Source organism: Aedes aegypti, chromosome 3, assembly GCF_002204515.2.
Source record: "Aedes aegypti strain LVP_AGWG chromosome 3, AaegL5.0 Primary Assembly, whole genome shotgun sequence".
In the NCBI taxonomy this organism is placed as follows: Eukaryota; Metazoa; Arthropoda; class Insecta; order Diptera; family Culicidae; genus Aedes; species Aedes aegypti.
In genome coordinates this window covers 243,795,312-243,821,581 of record NC_035109.1, presented here as the reverse complement: position 1 = coordinate 243,821,581, position 26,270 = coordinate 243,795,312, and the positions used below count along the sequence as shown (strand labels likewise).

At 36.4% G+C, this 26,270-nt stretch overlaps 2 protein-coding genes and 2 non-coding genes across 7 annotated transcripts in view; 2 read left to right on the top strand and 2 right to left on the bottom strand.

The window, feature by feature from the left end:
- Nucleotides 1-16,472, top strand: part of LOC23687932 (beta-glucuronidase) — a 76,440-nt gene extending 59,968 nt beyond the window's left edge. For all 4 annotated transcript variants that reach the window (XM_021855059.1, XM_021855061.1, XM_021855058.1 and 1 more), the window contains exons 2-9: nucleotides 13,608-13,716; nucleotides 13,782-14,082; nucleotides 14,142-14,828; nucleotides 14,887-15,059; nucleotides 15,118-15,346; nucleotides 15,639-15,815; nucleotides 15,892-16,030; nucleotides 16,097-16,472. In XM_021855059.1, coding sequence (XP_021710751.1) covers nucleotides 13,608-13,716; nucleotides 13,782-14,082; nucleotides 14,142-14,828; nucleotides 14,887-15,059; nucleotides 15,118-15,346; nucleotides 15,639-15,815; nucleotides 15,892-16,030; nucleotides 16,097-16,290 — 2,009 coding nt within the window. In that variant the 3' untranslated portion in view covers nucleotides 16,291-16,472. The remainder of the gene's footprint in view (nucleotides 1-13,607; nucleotides 13,717-13,781; nucleotides 14,083-14,141; nucleotides 14,829-14,886; nucleotides 15,060-15,117; nucleotides 15,347-15,638; nucleotides 15,816-15,891; nucleotides 16,031-16,096) is intronic.
- Nucleotides 15,445-15,526, bottom strand: Trnas-cga. The gene has a single exon. It is a non-coding gene; the product is annotated as a tRNA-Ser (tRNA).
- LOC5566618 (zinc finger HIT domain-containing protein 3) lies at nucleotides 16,372-17,333 on the bottom strand. Its single transcript, XM_001650949.2, has 3 exons — nucleotides 17,130-17,333; nucleotides 16,719-16,864; nucleotides 16,372-16,660 (listed from the first exon to the last, which is right to left on the bottom strand). Exons 1-3 carry the CDS (start codon nucleotides 17,204-17,206, stop codon nucleotides 16,473-16,475), a joined length of 411 nt encoding a protein of 136 aa, XP_001650999.1. The 5' UTR covers nucleotides 17,207-17,333; the 3' UTR covers nucleotides 16,372-16,472.
- A 7,667-nt stretch (nucleotides 17,334-25,000) lies between these two features.
- On the top strand, nucleotides 25,001-25,073 carry Trnar-ccu. Its single transcript has one exon. It is a non-coding gene; the product is annotated as a tRNA-Arg (tRNA).
- The last annotated feature ends 1,197 nt before the right edge of the window (nucleotides 25,074-26,270 follow it).

Sequence of the window (26,270 nt, the reverse complement as noted above, 5' to 3'; positions counted from 1 at the left end):
TTTCTCGCAGAAGCTTCATTCTGAGCACATTTAAAGCTTTCGATTGCGCAACTTTTTGCCGAAGAAACTACAGTTCTATCTCTTATGGTTGTAGAGCTATCAGAGTTTTTCTTCGAAAAAATGATTATTTTCAAATGTAGATATCTCTGAAAAGCGTAAACGGATCTTCAATCTTTGGAAGCCATTAGAAAGAATTTTTTTCTCTGTTTAATGTAAGAACTTTCTAGGTATTCACGGGTTAACTGAAAAAAGCCCTAATACGCGAGACAAGTGAATTACTACACTGGAGGGGGGTTGGAAATTTATCGCCTATCCGATTGGTAACCATTATCGACAGTTAGAACTGTGCAATGAAAACACAAACATTCACAGTTTTACAGCGTGAAGTCGGATCGGAGCATATGGCATAGTCTGGAAATCCAACACCGGCCATGCAAAATGTAGGGCTTCTCATTCGGCCACCGCACTGAGACCATCCTTCGACACGTGGCCTCTGTAAATCTATACTTACTCCCTCGCCGCCGGAACAAGTTCCAACTCTATAAATATTGACGAACTTACTTGGATTCCTGTGCTGGTGCAGTTGGGATGCCCCTTGCGGGGGGTTAGCAGAAACGGTGAACATTCGTCTGTTTATCGAGACCATGTGGTGGAAAAACCGAAATCTTGCTCGCAGTATCGCTTGGTTGATGTATTGATCAATTTCTCTTCATTGAAATATCTGACTAATTCTGTGTTGTTTTTTTTTCATAAGGGCTTATCTGCATTCATCGATTTCTCTTCATCATTGCTATCTTTGCGTTATTGTAGAAAACTGATTCCTTTTTCGTAACATATTTTTGTGCTGTAGGATGAAGAATAGAGCGATTTAAAATTTAAAAATGTTTGAAAATCCCATTTCCCATATCATTTTATCATCCTTGCCATAAAAATAGTGTTCTGTAAAATTTTCAGCTATTTCGGTGGTGATTTAAAGGTGACCCAAATACACTGTAGGTGCACATGGAAATTACTATGGAGAAATTTTGAAAAATGTTCCAAAGCTAAATAAAGCGAACAAACTCATAAATATCTCAACGACTAACATTTCAGTATTACAGTGTTTGGAACATTATTAAAAATTTCTTCATAGTAATTTCTATATAAACCTATATCGTCTTTGGACCACCTTTAAATCACCACTAAGAAAGCTGGTAAGGATGGTAAGGAAGATATGGGACATTGGATTCTCAAACATTTTTTAAAATTTGAACCTTTCTAATAAAGAATCACTATATCTTGCTTCATTAACAAGAAGTATTACAGATTTATCTAATTTGAAGAAGTTTTTAACGAAAGAGAGGATCGATGAAGAAAAATTTCTCATGTCAGTTAAGCTTTATTGAAATAACAGCACAGAATTATTTCATAACTTGTACCAATTTTGATCGATTGTAGTTTCATTATTATATATTTGTTTTTCGTGAGTAAAGTATACCAATAGAAATATTAGTAGTAGAACGCTAATGGCGCAGTTGTCACAAAACTGATTTCAATTTTTATTAACTTAAATTTTGTTTTTTCATTGTTTGTTCTGCACCATGATGTTGTTTTGGTTCTTAAAATTAATCTGACACTTTGAGGCCCGGTGCTCAATCTGTCAGTTCGTGGAAAACTAGATGTTGATAACACGAACAGCAGCGACATTAGCATTCTTAGGTTAATGCTTCTACTAGTATACCGGACCATGGCAAGTTGAAACGGCAGGGGTAAGATGAAATGAGAGGGTATCATAGAGAAATTTTATTATGATGAGAAATATTGTTACAGAAACATTAAGTTAACAGATGGAACAAACTTTTAGAGAAGAAATATCTTTTCAAATTTATAGGCATCATATTCAAAACATTGTATTGTCAAACTATATACAGTGGACCGTACCAAAATCGGAACTCATTTTTTCAATTTCAAGAATATCATTTAAACGTTGTTACATCATCATTATGGAATCAATTGATGGCCAAACTTTCGGAAGGTCCACGTTGAAGCAATTTTGCGTAGGATGGGGCTATGCTATAAACTTATAGACCCGTCATATTAATTGTGACAGACGCAGAAGTTCCACACACTTTTTGTATCTTCATTAAGTGTTTTAAGCCATTTGTATACATGGGCCATGTAAAAATAAAAACCACTTAAGTGACCTTTATACAAGGACTGGTCAATTCCTAAAAATAGTGTAAGATGTTATAAAACTAAAGGATTTTTCCAATTTATTGAACATGGACCTTATTCGGTAATTTGAAAATAGCTCTTGGGTAGTAAGGCATCTTACATGGAATGATTGACAACAGTCATTAACATCATAATATTGCAATTTCAGAGAAAACTTTCCGTTTTACGGTTCAACCGAAAGCTACCGCAGCTGTCACCTCACTGATTTGCACTGCTAAATCATCAGTAGGCTTCAATGATACCTTGGATACCGTCTTGATGATTGTTGTTTGTTGGTGTTTTTCATAACACTCTCTTTCAAGCATACTTTGATTGATTTGTTTGAATCAATGATAGAATGATTTCGAAGCCTGCGGTAGAACTTTGACAGCTGCGGTAGAACTCGGCGGCTACCGCAAAACGGAAAATTTTCTCAACAACCGTAATAACTAATTATATATTCTCAGAAGAAACCCTAAAATCCGAAAGAAATACTCAGATTTCGCTCAGTATCCTGAGGAATCAGCTGAAAATACTCAAAAGTCCACTATACGAACATAGGACTTTGTAAGGAACCTTTAGAATTCTCAGAACTCCAAGACCCAGCTAGGGATCACCAGGATCTCGTAAAGAATATTTTGATCATTTCATGCGGTCCGCACTTGATGCGGTGTACTTGATTAAAATCTCGATAGGGCGCCAAGTACACGCCGAGCACCACTTGCATAAAATGTTCTACGGTTTCTTAAAAAAATCGAACATCATATAGAATTCATCGCACGCTCTAATGAACTTATTGAGAATAAATTATAGTTTAGATTGTGTTTGCATTTGTCATGGTGGCGCTGTAAATGGCTTACAGAAAGAGCCGATGAGTCATTTATTTCTCAACCTATTTTCAAAGATATGGATTGTACATATGTTGACGCTTCTGAAATTCACTTGACCGTCAATAAGTTTTGGAGAAGGGGCCCTGATCAGTCGTACGATGCAACTTAGTCGTGATGCTCTCACAAGAAAACTGGACAGCACTGACATCCATCTTCCGGATCGTTGTGGCCAACTGCGTCGTATCCTCGGCTCACCAATTATTTTTGAACATTAGGGCACTGAGGGAGCCGAAAAAATTCTCAATGGGTCGGCACTGAAGCTCTTTTCGGGTTGGCGGTTTCGTAAAATCGTATAACACGCTTGCGGAGTGCTAGATGTTTCGACGCCATCTTCGATTGAATTGACAGCTCCCGAGCGCAAAGAAACATGTCACCGATTTTTAGGGAGTCCAGAAAGCAATTCTGTTGGAGAGACAAAAAGTTGTGCTTTTTACTTGTATTACAGAAAGGTATTGAAATCATTGTCAATTTTTACTGAACACCCTTTATTAGCATAGGCCTTTTCATGTGGCAGGTCCGTCTACAAGAAGAAATCAGACTACCCGAAAAATAAGTTCTTTAAACTCAAATTTGGGTAAACTGCATTTAGTTTTTACCCACGATTGAGCTGTTTTGCCTCTCTCGCAACTGCAATGTTGTCAAAAACAGAGAGTCGAAGTTCAATGGAATACGCCAAATTTTGTTTTAATCCAGTACGGAGACTTCGAAAGCTAACAGTTTCTAGCAGTGAGTTTTTTTTTTCACTGTTGTCAAAAAAAAACTACTCAATGATAGCTATATGTCAGTTAATCCAAATTTAGGTTATCCCTTGAAAGACCCGAATTAGGTCAAGAGAGGTCAAAGTTGGGTTGGTTTGTGGCACCGTGTATGCATTTGTTTACATAGGAAAAGGACCAGTGCATAAAGGTCTACAAGCAAGCTGCCACGAATACCAATTCACGATTAATCTAACACAAGTCGATTTCCTCAGAATGAAAATGTATCGATGTTTGTTAGACGTCTCTGAGCGTCCGATCAACGTCAGTCCAGTGAGGAAGATAATTCTCGGCAGCAATTCTGTTTATGTTTGCATTCTCACATGTTGTGACAGTTTTCACAGCAAACAAAGAAAATTTTGTCAACATTGCACTACTACGCAGGCAATTGGATTCGTCTATAGAGCTTAGTAACATTTTAACACACGTAGACTAGCATACGCTCGTAATACACAGTTTGTTTTTGTTTTCCTCAAAGAAACTTGCACACGCTTTCCAGACTCATCAAATGCATATGGAAATATTACCCAATTTGAAAAATTTACACCCGGTTTCTGAGTGTTTTTCGAGACTGAGTGCATATTGTTTTCCTCTAAGGTTCACAACTACATCTACACTAGGGCACCCATACCATTGGGCGTGATAACCACTATACACGGTGTTGTCATTTCCATAGAAGCACTGTCAAAATGCTTCAAGATTAGCGTCTCGTGAATAGGCCTACTCACGAATAAACCGTGTTGCCAAACTGGTGTCGTTCATCTCACCTCCCGTGAATGGGTTCGGCACGATAAACCACAACACTCACCACTTTTGAAGGAAATCGTATTCAGAGCTGCTTTGGAATCATCAGATAAACAAATAGTGGCAAACAGTTGAACAGTAAATATTACCTTATTTTATTTGAATTATTATATTATTTTTAATATCAAACTAAATTAAAAGCCATTGTAGTTTTAAAACATACTTGAATGCATCAAGCTGTTGTTAGCTCCAGTGTTTCCAACTTGGATACAAATTTTGTTTATTCGATATAAAAGTAACCTGTTTATTCTTCAAACAGACAAGATGTTTAATAATCTTCAATAAACAATAAATTAAGGATGTTCATTCAGCTAAACCTGTTGCTCGAAAATGTCTGATGGATGAGAAATACTATAATGACATTTAGTTATGACTAAATGTATGCATTGACAGATTTATTTAGATAATGTTAAGATTTCATGTCTCTAATTAACCTCGAACGACTAAATATCGAATTGAATTTTAAAAATTGAAATCAGTTTATCGGCTACTAAATAATGTTGTTGATGATTTTCATAGATCTATTGTAATGATAGCTAGAAATAAACATAATGCAAGTAATATTGTATCTTCTTGTACAAATCAGCCTTACAGCTGTGAACATAATAGTTGTTTTATATAAAGTGCTCAACTTTGACAAGCTTTAACGCTGCTTTCCTATCAATATTAGGAGAACAAATTTACAGAAAACTACATAAGAAAATTACCAGGCGTAATCGCTTAAAATAATAGTAGTCTTGATCTTATAATGTTTTATTTAGTAATCTAGAAGAAGAAAAGCAGAAGTGAACAATCGATTGTTGCCTGGAAGGTAATTGTTCATGTTATGAGTGTAGAAAAGTGTCTCATTATAATGCTGAAATTCAGATTCCTTAAACTACTATTATTTCACCTGGTTCTTAATCAACCCTCTAATACCCAACCTTCAAATGCCTGGGATTCATTTAACGTGTATTATAAAAAATCGTACCTTTTATATTTTTCTACGATCAACCTATCACAGTAGAAGAGCCTGATGGTATTGAAATGATTTCAAATCTGTTTTTCCGTTAGTTACACGGAAAATAAAAAATGTTCCAGAAAAAAATTGAAAAAATCATATTTTCAAAAGTATAGTAAAAACTCTAATTTTTATTATTGTCAAAAAAACAGTAACCAGAAGAGGCTTCAAGAAAAAATTGAAAAGGTTAGGGATGTTCAAAAATAAAAATAATAAAAATCAAAAACCAAAATTAATAAATTTGTGAAGAAAAATAAATCATTGCCAAAACCGTGTTTAGAATGATTTTAGATAACGAAAAATTATATTTAGATCGAAAACAAAAATTTGGGTATTAGAGGGTTAATGCTTTAACCATTTTTTCAAACAAAATTGCCCAATGCAGTCTGATGTAAAAATTTTGTTCAAATTTCACAAATCTACAACGTTTAAAGGATAAGCATTTCATATGAAAATCAGTCTTCACCACTTATTCTGCACAATTAAATTTCAGTTCTAATCAGTGGAATCAATTGTCTGGAATTTTTGTGAATAGTCAGGGAGTTTTATTCTCAGAATAAAGTCGACACTCTGTTCGAGTTTGACTCAATTATATTTGTGCTTTGCGTAGATTTTTCTGCATGAAATACGCAAAATATATCTTGAATATATTAATTATTATTCCTGGCGTAAACGGGAATACGAAACGGCTAACAATCGAAATAGCATTCGAACGTAAACAAGAATAGAGATGTATAACATAATTTGAATTTTTAGTTCAATTATTGACCATAAGGATTTTTAATGAAAACTGCATATCTAGCAACACTGCCATCTTATATGTAGTCTAATAAGATCTTTCGTTGCTTATTGTTGATTAAAAACTATATCTATATAAATAAAAATGGAATGGTGTTTGTATGTCACGAAATGGCTTACGAACGGGGCAACGGATTTGAATGCTTATTTCTCCATTTTGTTCGTCAAGGGTTCCGACGTGTTTGTGTGTATAAAAGTTCCAGAATATTCACCAGGAAAGTCGAAAAAACGAGAATGAACGGAACTGTCATTTTATATGGGACGATTCATTGCGGTTTTCAACAGCCTACTTGATGGCAAGACGAAGTTTGCCGGGACCACTAGTTTATAATATTTTATGAAAAATAATGAATCGCCAACTTTTTTGTCAAATTGTTAATGTCCTTTGTTTGTGTTATTCTTCAACAGCCCAGAATACCTTAACTTTGAGCCATACCTTTTTCGTCAAAATTCAATATAATTTGAAATTCGGACTTTTTGAAAACTTGAAATTTTGGATTTCGCTATTTCTCTAGATTGGGAGTAGTGTGCGGTCTTTTGATTCCATTGCATGCTCCTGTGGGGCGAGCGACGGAATCAAGATCAATCGTGTTTGGTTCAGGTTGTCTGAGTCCAATCGAGAATTGATTACCAACTGGTGAGCTCGTTTTATGCTTATGATAATTTTTATTTTCGTGGCAACGTTATGGTTATGTTGTTTTCAAACACTCTTAGAATGGTTCGCCACTACAAGTATCGACTAAACCCTTATTCCTGTTTTATATAACTTCAATATACACATACCGTAAAACGGGGTAACTTTGATAGTTTTTTCGAAGAAAACTTGAATATTTATGCATGCTGTTTCAAAGAATAATAATTTATATTTTTAAAACAAGTACTGGCATCCTAGCTATCGATTACAGTCGATAGATTTCCAAAAGATTTATTATGAATGGATATATAATTTTTCATATAATCGAAAGTTGGTTTTCTGTTTTGGGGTAACTTTGATAATGGAGTATGAATCGCACAAAATTGAATGAATAACGAACATTTGTAGGGCATTGCATACCTCTAGGCGTTTAACGTTATATGGAAATTTCTGACTTAGATTACAAAAATGGTCCCAGTTTGTGAAAATGCTATTCGCTAAGAGATTTTAGACCGTATTCAAGTTCTATGATAACTAGGCTGTCAAAGATAAGTGGCCAGCTATTCAAAACTACATCAAATAGTGATCGTAGAACAGCTATTCAAAACTACATCAAATAGTGATCGTAGAACAGATTGTTTGTAAGCGTTTCGAAAATGCTAAAATTGTGTCAATTTTTAATATTCGTATAAAAAGCCTCAAATGCACTTGATTCTAATGAAAATAGCTTTGACATGAAGTGTCATACTAATACTCTTCACTTTTGCATTTGTTTTGCTTAACTGATTAACAGAAACTTCGTTATTTCGTTTAATATGTTGTGGTTCTCGCACTATCAAAGTTACCCGCATTATCAAAGTTACCCCGTTTTACGGTACTTTTTTTTCGTTATTGCTAAAAATAACCTTTAATAGATCGACACTATGAAATTCGACTTACTTTATTTATCTTCTAAATAAATATTTCCACCGCGAGACATAAATGCAAAACTAGTTTTAAGTGAGAGTAATATGTTTCCTCCTTATTCATAAATTGCATCACCGACCAAAGGTGAATCCCACATCTTTTTCTTTTTTACACACTTCCCGTGTTGATTGTGGAGATGTAGAGGTATTCTCGGTCTCTAGAAGCAACAATCGTTACACACTAATATTCCTTCCCCATCCCATCTGCAACATCCCAATCGAAGTGCTATTCTTGCCAGTTCCGAGAATCATGGAGCAGAAACTATTGGCATGTACAGTCAGTCTATGCTATGCTCAAAACTCTATTTCTCTAGATTGGCTTGAAACACTTCAGGGAATTAAGTGTTTTCGACACAATGCTCAAAAATTTGTTTGGAGGTTATTACAGGATTCTGCGAAGCCCATCAATCGCTATACTCATACAATCAAAGTATCAATAATACTGCTTGGAAAGTATATTTTCAGTTTATTTCCCATGTTTCATAGCGCTGTGGGGCACACTTCGTTTGTTTTCTCCGTAACTTCACTGCTCTATTGCCAGTCATGTTTATTCATTCACGTGAAATTACGGTTATTACCTGAGTCGATCATCGACGGAGGAAAACTCGTAAATATTTATTTATTTAAACGTTAGGGTTAATTATCTTCAGTTGTGATAGGGGCAGCATCTGTCTTCTAAGTGAATATACGTTTACCTCACAGATATGGATATCCCTGGGATATTAATCAGTGTGGAACTATATAGTATTACCACAAATGTTCATAGAGTTGAATCAATTCAATTGAATGTGATGTAGGGAATACCAAAAGTATGAATACAATGACCACATGTTTGAATCATCTTGATTCGTCTAGAAAAGCGATGCTTTCCTGCAGTGGATCCAATATAGCTCACATCTACTAAACAGATATTTATTTTATTTTTTTTAAGTCGACACTTTTACATGATTTATTGCGAACTTGGAATCGGTTTGTCGATAGCACCAATTGTAGTCATAATGGTTCTTTTAAAAAGCACGTCAGCATAACACATTTCGTGGATCACATTCACGTGACAGAGTTGCTTTTAATGAATCATTAAAAAAAAATAGAAACAAGCCTTTTACAGATTTTTTTGTTTGTTTGAAAAAAAATAGGACCAACTGAAATCGGTGCGACTACCATATTATACTTTTATCATTACTGTTACAGCAAAATAAAACTGCATTTCATCATCCAATTATCCCATCGTATATCAAAAGCGCGATTCTGATTTCTCCTTGGTGTATTTATTCGAAGCGATAATTGACTGACGATGTCACATGACTCATTAGAAATGTCCGCTTACGAGTGATGTGAGAAAAACGGAATTCTCCAGAAAAGTGTTTGGATTATATTATGAGGGATAGCGTAAAATATTTCATTATCAGAAGTTTCATTTCCATGCGATTTGTGTATACGTTAGAGCACGTTTTCTAAAATAGAAAACATAGCAGCTCTTCTATACGGTTTCTATTTTGAGTTGGATATTTAAATAACGAAGAAAACCTATTTTTTGCCACCGTTAACATTACAGTCTTAGTTTGTTTCAATTAATAGTTCATCTATTTTTATCTTAACGCCAAAAAGTGCGAATTGGCACAACTTTAGAAAGTACTGGAGGAGTCTCCTCCAGAAAGATGTCTGCTACAGTTCCTGAAGATGCTCTTGCCTTGAGAAATACATTCAACTCTCCCTTACTCGATATTTCGTATCTCGATATCGAGTTAGAGAACCATAGTAAAAGTTGGTTTTCATGGCTAACTCGATGGTTCCTTGGATCGCAGTTGCACTGGTTTTGTGTTCTGTAACTCGATACCTCCCTAACTCGATGGTCCCTTCAATATCGAGTAAGGGAGAGTTAACTGTAACTGGAGCAAAATTTGAATCTTTTCATAGGGAATCATAGGAAGAATTTTCTAGAAACATCATTGAGGAATTCATGGAACAAACTTTAAAGAATTTTTTGGGCTATCATGTTGGCAGTATCGATAAAACTCCTCCTGAAGGTGAAGATGAATCGAAGCCAAACCACATTTTTTCAAGAGTCACTAGCTGGTGGTAATCGAACGATCATGTTTTTAACTCAAACGGATGTTCGCGGACATTCGTTCAAGTAAAAAATCTAATCGTTTGGTCACTAACAGTTAGTGACTTATCAATCCAGATTTCAGCTCAAACGGCTGTTTGATTCTCCAGATGTGTACCCTTGAAAATTTTAAGTTTGGCTTCATATCATCTTCACTTTAAGCTATTGGAGAACTTTGTGGGAGAAAGCCTGAAGGATTTCCTAGAGAAATTCTCAAAAAAATCTTGATGAATTGAAAAAAAACCTGTTGAATCCATGGTGGGCTTTTTAGGCAGAATGATGTAATTATTCTGGATGAATGGATGAAGGATATCCTTGATATGTCTAGTTAGGAGCAAAACAATTAGGAATTACATGAAAAAATCTTAGAGAAAGTCCTGAAGAAATTCCTATAGCCTACCAGAAATTCCTAAGAAAATGTGGAGAAGAACACTAAAAAAATCTTTATATTTTATAACAATAAAATGGATTATTTGGAAAACCGGAGTATTTCGTTCAGAATCGTCCATTAATTACATAAAAGGTTATGAGTGGATACGTGCCATACAGTTTGATTTGAATTTTCACGCAAAAATATAACTATGGGGGAGGCAAGAGGGTGTTGAAAATCCAGAAAATAGTCTTACGTAATATTTTTTATTTTTAATTTCTTTTCAGATTCCTAAAGAAATTTAATAAATTTTTGTGCTGTAGATATTTTTGGAAGAATCCATTGGGAATTATCTTGAGGAAGTTTTGAACATTTTTCAAGAATCAATGAACTAATTACTTGTTGATTTATTTGTATGCATCTCTGAAGAAATTTCTGTAGAAATCATGTCAAGTCCCCTCTAAACTGCATGAGAAATCCATACGGGAATAGAGCTTAAAATTTCAAATGAAAAATGATCTTATAACATGATGAAGCGTTTTTCATATATAACAAGTAATTTATGAATGAATTTCAATTCGAAAAAGGGTCAAAACCCTGACAAACAGAAGTCGCATAACAGTTTAAGTACAAAGTCGTTTATTTATACAAATTGCATCACACCCGCACTACATGATGGATGAAATCATTTGATCGATGAGTTTCCTCGCATAAAACACTATTTTATGAGTATGTGTACATTTCTTTTCGTCCCGTACACTCGTACAAAGTAAGTCGGATCAATCCGAAGCAGCTGTCAAATTCGCTTTGTTATCATACATTAAGTCACATAAGAGTACAGATTAATTTGCATTGAAATCTGCACACACGCATTGCATGTTATTTTTCATATATATCACTACCACGTTTGTACGTTTAAAACCTTTTTGCGACACCTTTTACGTTAAAATTTGTACATATAGGGTCAGTGTTCCCTTAGTGGACAGTCCCCTATAGTTGCCAATATTTTTACGGCCGTTTTACTATAAATCTTTTCAAAATATTTTTTTACATGAAGGTCAGGAGCTATATATCTAAGTGCCATTGATACACAGCTTGATTTTGTTCAAAATATGATCAAAATAATTAGTATTGCTTAAAATTTGAGCTCCCTTGCGCCTATAGTAAACCTATTGTTCCTATAGTAGCACTACTGAGAGAAACTATTTTTTCTTATACGAAATAGGGTCAGTGTTCCCTTAGTGGACAGTCCCCTATAGTCGCACTAGTGGCTTTTTACGGCCGTTTTGCTATGAATCTTTTCAAAATATTTTTTGACATGAAGGTCAGAAGCTATTTATCTAAGTACCATTGATACACAGCTTGATTTTGTTCAAAAAATGATCGAAATAATTAGTTTTGCTTAAAATTTGAGCTCCCTTGCGCCTATAGTTAACCTATTGTTCCTATAGTAGCACTACTGAGAGAAACTATTTTTTATTATACGAAATAATTAATGAATTAAGTACTTTTTTACATCAAACGAAAGCTTTTGATCTACACTTTCAAGGAAAAATATAAAAGCTTTGTAAAAATACGGTTTTGATTAGTATTTTGCCAACGCCGTGATGCTAGGACTACTATAGAAACAGAAATTAGAAATAGTGCTACTATAGGCACATGTATTCCTATAGTGGCACAAGCGATAGTAAATACATACGTACAGCCATTCCATGAAAAACCGATCTAGTGGGTCACCGAATTCCGTGAAAATTTTCTATTTTGTTCCTTATCCGAAATGAAGATACACGTGTTTTTGGATTTTTTTATTAGGGTGACCATTTCCGAAATAGGGTGACCAAAAAATTGCGATTTTGCTTAATTTTTATTTAAAAAATAACATAACTCATCGGTTCAATTCGACCGATTTCCAATCTTTTTGGGCGAGATGAAAGCTGAAAATTTTGACTTTTCAGAAAAAATATAAAATTTCACAAAAATTGCTTTTTATTGATGAAAAAAAAAAACATTGATTTCCGTTTTTTCGTGTTTTGAAGGCCTCGGGACCAAAGAAGCTATTGCTATTCTCATTTTTTCTTGAAAGTTCAGAAAATTTTACGTTTACTGTCAAATTTTCAGCTATGTATTTTTTAAGTTTTAGAGATATATATTTTTTTTAAATCAAAAATCAGTCATTTTTCATCGGCACACACTGTAGGTCTCAGCGCATTAGATTTTTTATTTTTAAAAACATCATAACTTTTGAACAGCTCGACCGATGTCCAATCTTTTTTCATGGAATGAAAGCTTAAGATTTCAACTTTTCAGAAAAAAAATTAAAAAATCTAAAAAAGTATGAAAAAAAAATTTATATGAAAAAATATAAAAATTTCTAGTTTATTTTTAGAAAGTTTCATTTATTTTCATGTTAAATCTTTTTTCTTTAGCTTCTTTAGCATGGAAAATGTTTATTAAAACGAGCCTCAAAAGTGAGAACTTTTGAACGGCAAAAAATGAAACATTTCGTGTGAATTTGAAGCTGTCCGTAATATGAATCAAAACGGTACGCCTTGTAAGATCGTCGCTAGAATTTGCTAGTGTGGTTTTTAGGCCGCAATATACCGGTCAGATTCAACGCTTGAATGAAGTTCAAAAGAAGTTCATGAAGTTTGCTCTACAAAATCTGCCGCGGTCGGGAAATGTTCACGCGACATTGAATACTTAGCAGACATAGTGTTCTTCACAATCTTTTCGGCAGGACGACATACAAGAGAACATCTTAGAGAGAAAATCCAGTTCAACTCGAACACCTGAAATCTACGCCAGCACAGAATTTTCGACCCCCACTATGGACGCCTTATTACCTCATACATGAGCCTACGATTCGTTTCATGTGTGAATTCAATGGGATACAAAGCGTAATTCAATGAAAACGGTGCCAAATGTGATTAAAAATAAGTTAAGATTGGATTATCGTGGTCCTGTTGTATCCGTGGGTTTTTTATAAGTCTTTTTTTTAGATTAATTTGTTGGCAAAGGGTTAATCCTACATTCCAAATAAATAAATAAATAAGGTTATTAAATGCATACTTTTCATTGCTTATATTCACAGCTCTCACCTTCCTGATTATGGGAACGATCGGCTACATGGTAAACTCAGTATTCGGAGCCATGTTTTCCAATGGAAACGAATCCTTATCGGAGGGACTGCTGTATCCACGGTATGAACCTTCGCTATTATTTCTTGCAACTTGCTATTCCATTAATCTATATTGCACAATTCCAGGGAGTCGGAAACGCGGGAAGTCAAGAAGCTGGACGGAATGTGGAACTTTGTCCGGTCGGACAGCAACAATCCCTCGCAGGGACTGCGGGAGAAGTGGTTCAGTGATGATTTAAGTAGATTTAAGCCCACCATTCAGATGCCGGTGCCCAGTAGTTATAACGATGTGACGGAAGATGCCTCCCTCCGGGACCACGTGGGGACGGTGTGGTATGATCGGAAGTTTTTTGTGCCAAAATCCTGGGGCTCTCAGGACCAGCGGGTGTTTGTGCGGTTCGGTTCGGTGCATTATGATACAATTGTGGTAAGTTGATGGGTGATGGACGTTTTTGGGGTATGTCATAAGGTTTGGATGTTTTTCAGTGGATCAACGGAATACAGGTGGCCAAACACGAGATCGGGCATCTGCCGTTCGAGGCAGACATCTCGACGGAGCTAAAGTACGGTGCGGAGAACCGGATCACGGTTCTATGCGATAACGTGCTGCTGCAGGTTACGGTGCCGCAAGGCAAGGTGCAGAATCAACCGGTAGACGGAGGCGTGGAGCTAGTGCAAACGTACACGTTCGACTTCTTCAACTACGCCGGCATTCACCGGTCGGTTATGTTGTACACGGTTCCGCGAGTGTTCATCCGTGACGTTGTGGTTAACACCGATCTGGTCGGGGACGAGGGTCACATTTATTATAGTGTAAAGAGCAATCTGAACGGTAGTTACCACGACCTTCAGGCGACAGTGAAGATTATAGACAAGAACGGAACTGTAGTGGCAACGGACAGCACTGCTGGGGCGGATCTGAAGGGTGTAGTTTTAGTGAAAAACGTGAAGCCATGGTGGCCGTATTTGATGCACGAAGAGCCGGGTTATTTGTACAATATGGAAGTCACGTTGGAGGGCAAGAGTAACGAGGCTTCGAAGCCTTTGGGAGAAATTCACGATGTGTACAGGTTGAAGGTCGGCGTAAGGACGCTGGAGTGGACCAATACGTCATTGTTGATCAATGGGCGTCCGATTTACTTCCGCGGGTTCGGAAGGCATGAGGATTCAGATGTGGGTATTCTTCTTCTGTTTTGTTATTTATGAATATTGAGATAATGTCGTTTTGCAGATTCGAGGAAAAGGTCTTGACTACGCATTACTGACGAAGGATTTCAATCTTCTGAAGTGGGTAGGCGCAAACGCTTACCGAACATCACACTATCCATACTCTGAAGAGAGTATGCAATTCGCTGATGAACATGGTATTATGATAATTGACGAATGTCCCAGTGTAGATACAGAGTAAGTATCATCGATAATAATTTATCGCATAGACTCTAACCTAGTTTCCTAACTTCAGGAACTATTCGCAAATATTGCTGGAGAAACAGAAATCCAGCATTGAGCAGTTGATCCATCGTGATCGTAACCATCCCAGTGTAATTATGTGGTCCATCGCGAACGAGCCTCGCACTGCTTTGTTTGCAGCGGATGCTTATTTTGAAGCCGTCGCCAAATACACTCGCCAGTTGGATCCTACTCGTCCAGTGACGGCAGCCATTGCCGTCGGAGTCAATGATGATAGAGCGGTAAGTCAGAACCAGGTTTCCGGTTTGCTGTGCATTGATGTCACATGAATTGGCAATGAGCAGTGCAGAAATTGGCAAAACGTACGAAAAAAAAAGTTCGCAGCCGGTAGGATTCGAACCTACGCTCCCAGAGGGAATCTGATTTCGAGTCAGACGCCTTAACCACTCGGCCACGACTGCTTGCGGAATGAAGGTGTTCAAAGCGCTACTGTTCATTTAGGGTTCATTTCGATGCAAAACGCGAAACAAATGAATGCATGAAAATAATTTACGCCTTCTTCATTCATTCTAGGCGAAACACCTCGACATTATCAGCTTCAACCGCTACAATGGATGGTACTCAAATGCTGGTAAGCTAAATATGATAACGAATCGGGTCATTGAAGAGGCCCAATCGTGGAACGCCAAACACAACAAACCGGTTTTGATGTCCGAGTATGGAGCCGATACGATGGAGGGTTTGCACATGGTGATTATGAATTTCATTGCATGCTTCCAATAAGAATATCCGATTATCTAACTCGATTCACTCCCATATCCCACAGCTCCCGGCCTACATCTGGTCCGAGGACTACCAGTCGCAGGTCTTCAGCCGGCATTTCCGCGCCTTCGACAGCCTGCGCAAGCAAAACTTCTTCATCGGGGAGTTCGTGTGGAACTTTGCCGACTTCAAGACGGCTCAGAGTAAGGATCGCGGTCGGCACCCCCGGGACGAAACCCAGGATAATCCCATTCCTTTTCGTCTTACAGCGTACACCCGGGTCGGGGGCAACAAGAAGGGCATTTTCACCCGCAACCGGCAACCGAAGGCCGCCGCCTATCTACTGAGGCAGCGCTACCATGCTCTGGCCGAGGAGCTGGACAAGAGCACGCTGCCGGACGATCTCTTCCTCTACACGGCCGAGAACAAGCAATCGGATCAGACCTCCAAATTCGAACTGTGAGAGAACCCGTTCAGGTGCGGTTTTGCTCAGGAACTTCTACAGCGCATCTTGCATTGTTTGTTGGCTTTACTTTTACTGTAGGAATCTTACACAAAAGAGTATTTGTTTTCGTATTGTTTGTACAAAGTTTTATTGAGCTAAAAATAAAGAAAATTATGCCAAAGTGAGTCTTGTAAAATATACTAGGTTTCGTTATTCATTTCCGTGGCAGGTTTCACCACCTTCATGCACTCGTCAGCGAATTCGACGAACAACGGCTCCATCATTCCCACTCGTACGGCCTTCATCCCGTTCGGGGCGCTGTCGATCTCTTGCAGGAGTTTTCGCAAATGAGGGTTGTACAGAAGATTTTTCAGCGATTCCGAGTTTTCTGAAAAAGTTTCATTGAGTTACACTGATGGATGTTAAAAATTGCATTTCATACGTACTTAATTGCTCTAGTTTTTCTGGATCAACTGTGTCTACGGTGGCGAAGAGCGGTTCCTTTGAAGGCTTGTGGTGATCGTCCGTTGACTGGTCATTTGTTGGCTCACATGGTGTTTCTTGATGGGTCTTATAGCATTGCAATGAACAGCTGAGTAGAAGAACATTAAATTGGGAAAGTTACAGATTATTGTTCTAGGGCTTATGCCAAAAACAGCTAACTCTCCACATTTCGATATTGAAAGGACCATGGAGACAGAGAGATATTGAGTCGAGATAAAGAACACAGAAGATGTGGTTGAGGGTTACATATTTAAGTACTTGAAATGATATATGAACTGTAACAGTAAGGCATACTACAGCTAGACATTTGTAAACGCTTGGATTAGATGCGAATGTTGTTCATGTTCACTTACTAAGGTATTTCACAGGTTTTACACTTATACTTCTTTTCATGTTCATCACAAACTCCACACTTGCCATTTTGGGCCATTTTTGCTTGCAGAAATATTAAAATGATGGTTGTGCACTTGTTTTAGGCCAAACTTTTCCTGTCGATCGCACTTTACATGGACTTCCTCGTGTTTTTGTTTTGGTTTGGATTTTCTACATGTGCGCTACTGATCGATGAACACATGTGTGAACAAAATGAATCACGTGAACTAGTCACAGCTGATCCGAATGTGAACACAAGCACGTCGTGAAATATTTCATGGTTAGAAAAATGATTCAAAGCGCCGATAACTTACCACAGTTTAAGGTATATATCGTCCCGTTGATGCTACAACTAGATAACTCGAAAATCTTAATTTTGAGCTATCTTACATTGAAAGTTTGACCATTTCACAAGGTGATGGTTAATCACAGAAAATATGATTAAAAAGTCAACTTTGACTAGTTTACTTTGAATCACATGCTTATGATTTGTGGTTATCTTGTAGAGTTAATAAAGATTAATTATTCGACAAATTGAACTCTAAAAATCGTATTGTCGGGTTATCTAGTTGTAGCATTGAAGGAAGGGAACAATATATAACTACTTTAATAAACTGTCCGAAGAAGGCCAAAAATTGAAAGTTAAACCACGTGTCTCAAAAATGTTTCACAAACATCGTAGATGTGTAAAATGGAAATTGTCGTGTTGATAAAATATTGCACTCTATCCAAATTAAATGAAATATCTACGAATTCTGAAGTTGGAGGTTTGTATAGTACAGTAGTCACGAAAAACCTTATCTGTAAGAATGCTTATAGCGAGACGATTACAGACGATAACAGACGTTGAAGTCCGATTGTAAAACTGTGTAAGACAATTAAGGGGTCTATTTTGTAACTCGAGTCGATCAAAATGACTCGACTGGAGTCACTGTCGACCAAAAAATTCACTCGACACGGCTCTGTTACTCGAGTTTTTCGACGGTTGTCACTCTATGTGACTGAATTACTATGGGAATCGACGGGTGACATCTGTAATAGACATGCTTACTTTGATCGACAGTGATTACAGACGAGTCACATGAATCTGCTCGATTTACAAAATTGACCCCTAATGGTCATTTTGATTGGCAACACAAGTAGCAACATCGTGGTGGCGCTATCGCCGCTAAGTTCCCATGACGATGTCAGTGGTGAATATGAAATATTTCAAGATACTGATATTCACCACTGATTGACGCAATTCACTGTGTCGCGGCGCTAGTGATTTGCAAGGTTTTCAGAAAAAAAATTGTTCTAGTATAAACATCTGTTATCTGTGCTTAGGGGTTCTTCAAAGGTGAACAACTAGGATTGGTCAAACTTTGAGGACCCAAAACTACTCACAAAGAGGGGTTTAAGGATCACAGATGTTTTTTTTCTTCATTCTTCATATACCTTTTTCAAAAAACCTTTCTAATTTGTTTTTGAAATCCTTCAGGAGCTCCACAAGGAAATCTTTCAGTGATTCCTAAAGATATCCCTTTTAGATTTTCATGAAGCATTTATCCAGGGATTGTCAAAAGAAAACCTCAACGGAACTTTATCGTCTATATCTTCAAAGGGTTCCTTAAGGTATTTCTATAATAATCTGCAAAATTACTCATTTACAACTTCAAAACTATTCCACATGATCTTGCGTTCATATGTTCTATGTGTCCAGTGACGTTTCTTTGCTTCACTATGCTCCACTCACCACTTTTCTGCAGCTCAGTATTTTTTTCAGAATTACCCGAACCTTGATGATATTTGATTGAAGAAATTCTTTCTGCGACTCCTAAAAAAATACTACAAAAAGTCCTACAGAGATGGTTTAAGAAGACCCTTAAAGGAATTCTATTCTAAAATACTTTGGAAGAATCATCAACATTTTTTCCTCCATTTCGTGGATGTGGGCAGATATTTTTTATGGATATCTCCAGTGATTTCTCATGAAAATTATTCAAAAATTCCAACAGGATTTGTTCTTAAGATTTCTTCCCGTAGATCCAAAGATTTCTGGGCAATAGTTTGCCAGTGAAGTGCTACAAATATTCTTCCCGTAACTTTCCAATCTGCGGAGAATCAGATTTCTTCAAGAAGTTCATTGACAGTTTTCATTTTTTTCAGTGACACTTCCTAAAATAGCTGGTGTATTTTTTATTCAAATTCTTCAATGTTTCTTCAAGAATATTCCAAGCATTCCTTTCAGGAGTTTCTCTAGAAGTTATCTCAGGAATTACACCAGAAATTAACACAAAATTTCTTATAAGGATTTATTTTCAAATTCTGCCTGAAAAGCATCAAAATTATGAATTTCGGCAAAACAAATTCCTTCAGATTTTTTTCCGGGTGTTTTTCTTACAATTGTTTCCCTCAGTATTTTTTTTAGAGATAGTACCAGTAATTCGTGGTCAAATTCTTGCAGGGAATCCTCAAGGCATTGCTAATGGAAATCCCCCAAGATTTCCATAGGAATTTGAAGAGTGATTGTTCAAGACATTACTACTTTTCCTCTAGAGTTGTTTAAGTAATGCTAAATGCTTGGACCAACATTCTCCATATAAAATTAGTTTGACGGCCATTTTGTTTTGGTCAATTTGTCAAAAAAGTAAAATGTAGACTATATAATGCCAAGTAATGAGGCGCTACTCTGAAAAAATCATATAAATCGGGTAAGAGTTCTCGGAGATATCTGAAAATTACAATATGTTGTTTTATTTTGAAGTTTTAAAAATGTTTATTTGGCCAGCGTGGTACCAGAAACCTAAATGCTCATTTCTCAAAGATGGCTGCACCAAATTGCATCATTTATTACAACATACTTTCATCAATATATTGTTTCGATTCGAATACGATTAAAATTTTGTAGCCTGAGAAATTAACGGTGGTTACGCGTCGGTCCCCCAAGAAGTTTTGAAATATCTTTGTATCTAAATGACCAATGATCAATATCGACACAGATTCTAAAATAGAAGAGTTTTTTTTGAGAAGGTGTGAGTAAATGGTTAAACAAACAAACAAGGTGTGGTAATGTCGAGAAACAAAAAAGTTATCGCGAATTGAATATTTTTGCGGTAAAAAATGAAGCTGCTTTTAGAGGAGTTGAGGATTGATCCATCCTCGAAAAAACAAAAAAACTTCAATGGAAATCTTTAAAACTTACTTCCAGTGATTCCTCCAGGTATTTTCATTACAAGTATCTCCATTAAAGCCAAGCTAATCGCTTTAAATTCAAATTCGGTAATTCCCTATTATTCCAGTGGAATCTCTAACAATTATGTTTCTTCAATCCTTCAAGGTTGTTTTAACTGGAAGGTTTCCACTGAGTGTATCAATAAATCAAGTTTTTTTTTCTGGGGGTTCCTCGATTTTTTGTCTCAGGAATTCGCTTATATATTGCTCTGAACATTACGCCAGGGTTTCTCAATAAATTTCATCGAGGAGTCGTCAAGAAATTGCGTAGAGCAATTCTAGTTTCTCCCGATAATCAAATGAAGACATTGCTAGAAAACCTGCAAAGATTCATTTTGTGATTCCATCAGTAGATATTTCGTTAATAAATATCTCTAGGGCAGGCCTGCTCAACCTTTTCGCTTGTTTTTGACATGAATGGTTGGTGCGTTCGCAGCAATGATGCGATCTTTTATAATAATGATCCGAGATTTTACCTCATATGACAGCTTGATATTACATCTGATCGATCCTTGTGTAAAAATCATATTTACATCAAACTCTTTGCTAGGGAAGCAGGCAATAGCAAAAAATAGTCTGGCCCGCGAGCCACTCTAATTTTTTGACTAAACTCCCACTAGCGCAGTGTTTGATATAAAATCGAATTATTATACATGCATCAATTAGATACATTGCCAAGTTTTCATTGGAGGTAAAAAATCCTCATATTGAACTATTTTTGCGAATTCACCAACCATTTATGTCGAAAAAAAGCCAAACAGGTTGTGCAGGCCTGTTCTTGAGCTTCTTCCAGAAATTCACTGGGAATTTGTGCAAAGTTTTTTACAGGAATTCACTGATTCTGCACGGAAAAAGTAACGAATAAAGGCTAAACAAATGCGCATTAGTGTGGGACAAAATTTAGATTCTTGCTCCAGTCCACTTTTTGGATTGCATTTAGGTCCCATGAGAACTGTGCAAAATTTCAGCTCGATCGGAGAAACTATATTTACGCGCCAGCCGTTCAAAGTTTGTATGGGATTTACTATGGGAAAACTCACTTTTGCAAAGAAAAATCGCCAGAGGTCGCCCATTGATCTCTATAAAAATTCTGAACACAGACCTTGATAGGTATTTTTACGAGGAAGAATATTGCCGAAGACCGCGAAACAATCCGACTCTTGTGAAAAAAGTTATTCAATGAAAACCTATTGGCAACGCGACGTTGATTAACACGTAAAGGAATAACAATAATAACAAAATCGGTCAAAATCTCCGAATAGTCTATGCTTAATAACTTTGTTTACAAGCATCGGATTGCTTTGCGGTCTTCGGCAATGTTGTTCATCTTAGAAATACCTATCGAGATCCGTGTTCAGAATTTTTATAAAGGTCAATGGGCGGCCTCTGGCGATTTTTCTTTGCAAAAGTAAGTTTTCCCATAGTTATTCCCATACAAACTTTGAACGGCTGGCACTAACATATAGTTTCTCCGATCGAGCTGAAATTTTGCACAGTTGTTATGGGACATAAATGAAATCCAAAAAGTGGACTAGAGCTAGAATCTAAATTTTTCATATAACCGTGTCCCACGCAAATGCGCATGTCCACGCCAATATAATAATATTTCGAATCATAATGTAATAATATTCTAGTTTCTAGTACATATAATAATATTTCGAATCAATCGCAAAGCTTGAGACGCCGCACAGTGCGTAGCTCTATAGACAAAATTCAAATTTAAAGTTATTTTTCTCGGAGATATTAAGTATCTAGTGTAGTATCCGCATCACGAAAACACATTCGGCTGATTATTCTTCCGCTGCTACACACAACACATCTTTACTCCACAACAATGTTCTCTCAACTGACCTCAATTCGCGTCTACGAAGGTAATTACCACAGTTGACCCTATGCGTGAAGCTCCGATTATTTTACATGGTAAAGTATAGGAAGTCAATTTTAAAATGTAAAAAAAAAATCAAAACCCTTTTTAGTTAAATTCTGTTAAGTGTACGGGGTTAGACTATTGATCAACTATAGAATCAGTAGCATATTGAGAAAAAAATATAAAACTCAAAATTATATGCCTATAGTATAACCAATCGAAAGTATATCAACATATACTGAAAAGATTTTAAATAACTATTGTAGTTAATTTTATATGAGCATTTTAAATTTCGCTTCCTATACCTTGCCGGGTAAAATTTTCGACGCTTCACTCATCGAGCAAACTTTTTCCTGATGGCAGCACCGTACTTTCGTACACTCGAATCTCATGTTTTCCAAGCACACTACCACCTGCATAGTGTCGAACTGTCACTCATGCACGATGAGATTAACTTATATAATAACGTTATTGCGGAAACTCAATCAAACACCGAGATTTTGATAGCCGTGATGACTCAGCTTCAAAGCTGAAATTTTTATTTGATTTAAATTCGAACGATTACGATTGTTTTGTGAGAAACTTACATTTCGGTATAACTTTTGATCGAATAATTGTAATAATAACAGGATTATCGTTTGTATCTAGTGCTATCTGTAGAATTAGGGTATTTTAGAATGCAATTAGTCCATACTTATTTAATAGTAATTCATAGGCGTATAGAGATCTAATTACCGTTCTGATAAGCAATTAAACTTTAGATTTAATAGAAATCGTCGCAAATTCAATAATTTTGTTTTTCAATTCACTCGTGCTTTAACTTTTGTTTTTTACTTAACTTTTGTTTTCAATTCTGTTGATCATTAAGGTTTGACATCTCGATAGCAGGTTGACGTACTGCAGAGCGGAGGGAGTGCCCAATCGCACAACTTTCCGCTGGCCCAGTGGTTGTTCCAACAAACGTGTTTATATTAGCCTTTTTAGAGCACGCTCAAATAATGCTATTTGAATAAATCAGGTATATTCTTTTCCAACTTCTAGCTTTAGATCCTGCATCTAGAAGTGTTTATAGCATATATTATGGAAACAAGTATTGGTAAGCTTTACAAAGCATCTAAACTATTACGACAAACGTTGAAAGTGCCACTTGTCAGAGTAACAAAAAAGAAACTGAATTTTGTCGCATATTTTTAACATTATTTTTCACTAGTACGTACTACGGAGAGGGTTGAAAAGAATCTATTCATCAAAATCTAAAGGAGAACATGGCTGAAGGTTGGTTAAGTATATTCGATAGGACAATGATGCCATTTTCGACTTTGAATTTTAAGAATTGGCACATTGAATTTATTATGAAATTAATATTCCGAAATACTAACACTTAACTTTGATTATAGTTACACCGATTTTCACTCTTAATTATGCACAGACTTGTTTCTTAGAGTGTAGTCTAAGAGGTCTGAAAGTACCAGCCTACAACTCTTCGAAATTTTTGACCATTTGAAGGGGTATACCTTTAATCAGCAAAAATATGAAAATGGGTTATTAGGGATAAAAAATCTTGTATCGGTATGTGATCCCGGCTCATTTCGTCATTACACCATAGCAAGTTAATATTTTGAATATTATTTTTTAGTGTAGTTCATAAGATTTTATTCAGATTTCAAACCTAAAACTGGAAAAATGTGATTTTCATGCATAAAAGTCACCTTTGCAGCTATGAGTAAAAAGTGACATATTTGCAAATAACTTCTTGTGTCATTATGAGCATTTAAAGTACAACTTACATGGTTTTAAAGGGAAAATAATTGAATTGGCGTTTGAGACAGTTTTGCTATTATAGTATATTATATGTCATTAATGCATGTTACAGCTTTTTTGACCAAGAACAACATTCTTTTCCATGGCCTGATCTTCCAGTTCAAATTCTTGCCCCGCATCTCCATACATTCAACGCACTGTGCGCCGGATTACTTCGTCGTTGGGAAAACCCCAAATCGTTTTTAATTATAACCATGTGTCAACCGTCACTTTGAATGAAGCATCAATCAGTCTCACGAAATCTTCCATACCCCTGCATATATGCAATGTATAAACAACTGTGGTACTTATCGACCACAGTTCATACCACGAGTTTCGCATGGTTGCCAGTAGGTGTCCTGCTTGTAGATTCTAAAAATAGAAGAAGAAACGTGAATGCACCAACACATATGCTGTGTAGAAAAAACTGTTTACCAACTAGTTCCAATCATGTCTCCAAAATGAAAACTGGCCTAAATAATTTAGTTCGTCAAAATATTTGTCAGTGAAAAGTCTTTTAGTTCCATTGTTCCTTTTTGATTGATTGTGAAGCAAGTGTCATTATCAAAAAACAGCGCTTTGATTTTTTAGATTCATTAATTAGTAGTCATAAGTTTTCCGTACGAAACTTCAGCCGGTAATCAAATTCTCCAATCAAGTTGATTGATCTAATTAGAATGTACATGTATATCCAAACGAGTGAAAATTAATGATCCGTTTTGAAAATTGTACATACATTTTTTGAGGAACTATAACAGTTTTGACTTCAATTTTATTTCCTGTTAGATTCTCAATGCGCCGGTTCCGCAGTGGAACGGAAGAGGACGGAGAGCAAACAAACATGTTCCCTCTTGTTCAGTGCTACGCGTTTCGATGGGCAGAAGTTTTTATGCTTCGCATTGTCCGCCGGAACGGGCACACTGGAGGGGGTAGGTACGTTTAAATATGGCAGCTGGCAACCATGTTTTCACCGCCCCAGTGGCCTAATGGACAAGGCACCGGCCTCCTAAGCCGGGGATTGTGGGTTCGAGTCCCATCTGGGGTAACCGCCTATCTTTTTTACCGGATGTGTAAGAGCGTTCGAGCAAAAATCTACTTGAGCCACCTAATAATTTACCCGCAGTCGAAGATAGATACCCGCGAGATATTCGTCTAAGAAAACTGATCTGATTTTGAAAATTGCTAGAAAAACTGTAACACATGGTGGGGCAATATGATGATTGCTATGATAGCACGTGGCGTATGTACTCCACTGCAAGTAATTTCGGCCATCTGTGTGAGCTTTGGAATTAGAAGAATTGCACTAGGGCCGACGTACTAATAGCCGCATAGCTATTCGTATAAAATCGAAAAATAAAGACAGTGGCAATATTTTTACATCATCTGAAAGCTTGTTATCTTGGTTTTGTGGAAAAAATATGTACCTAGCACTATTTCTAATTTCTGTTCCTATAGTTGCACTAGTTTCAAGTGCGGCACAAGTCAAGTCACAAGCTTTCGATTGATGTAAAAAGTTTTTAATTCATCAATTATTTTGTTTAATAAAAATTAGTTTCTCTTAGTAGTGCTGACGCAGTTCAAAAAGGCGAAAACATAGCTTTCAATTACAGGGTGATGAACTAAATAGAACGATATGCAATAGAAAGAAAAGTTAGGGCGTCTGCGTCAGTGACAGGTTGAGGCATGAACAATTCCAGGAATAACTGGAGCTCGTTTATCAAATCTGACCACGTTAATCGCTTTTCTGTTCTATTTCACGTGAACAAAAATCTTAGAATGATGAAATTATTGAAACTTTCCTAAAAGTATTTTTTTTTTATTGGAACAGTAATAGTAGTATTTACTTACTTCTGTGCGTATAATAAAGGTTCACACTGATTTTCCATAAGACTCAATATTCAAGCAAAGTACAACTATTACTAGTGGAAAGGATCAAAAAAGGTTTTCAATTGATTTCTACTATTTTCTTACTGAATTCTAAGTTATTTTTACACATTCATTTTATTTTGACAAGGTCCTTGTTAGAAAATACACACAAAATTAAAAACTGCCTATAATATGCAAAAAACACACTACCACTATTATTGGACACATTATCACTGGATCAGTCACCCATTTGACCATTCTCGACTAAATCCATTTAATAAAAAGCATGATCCGTTGAATTCGAAAGTACCGTCAATCAAACAACGAAGGGTATATATAAGATGGCCAGATCTTTGACTATTTTCAAATGTATTAA

What these genes read in the sequence shown, in the direction of transcription:
- LOC5566618 (XM_001650949.2), bottom strand. Translation starts at nt 17,206, where the DNA reads ATGGCCCAAAATGGCAAGTGTGGAGTTTGTGATGAACATGAAAAGAAG. An exon ending in AAAACCTGTGAAATACCTTA is followed by an intron (nt 16,865 to 17,129) that starts GTAAGTGAACAT and finishes TCTTCTACTCAG; the next exon opens with CTGTTCATTGCAATGCTATA. An exon ending in AGAAAAACTAGAGCAATTAA is followed by an intron (nt 16,661 to 16,718) that starts GTACGTATGAAA and finishes AAACTTTTTCAG; the next exon opens with AAAACTCGGAATCGCTGAAA.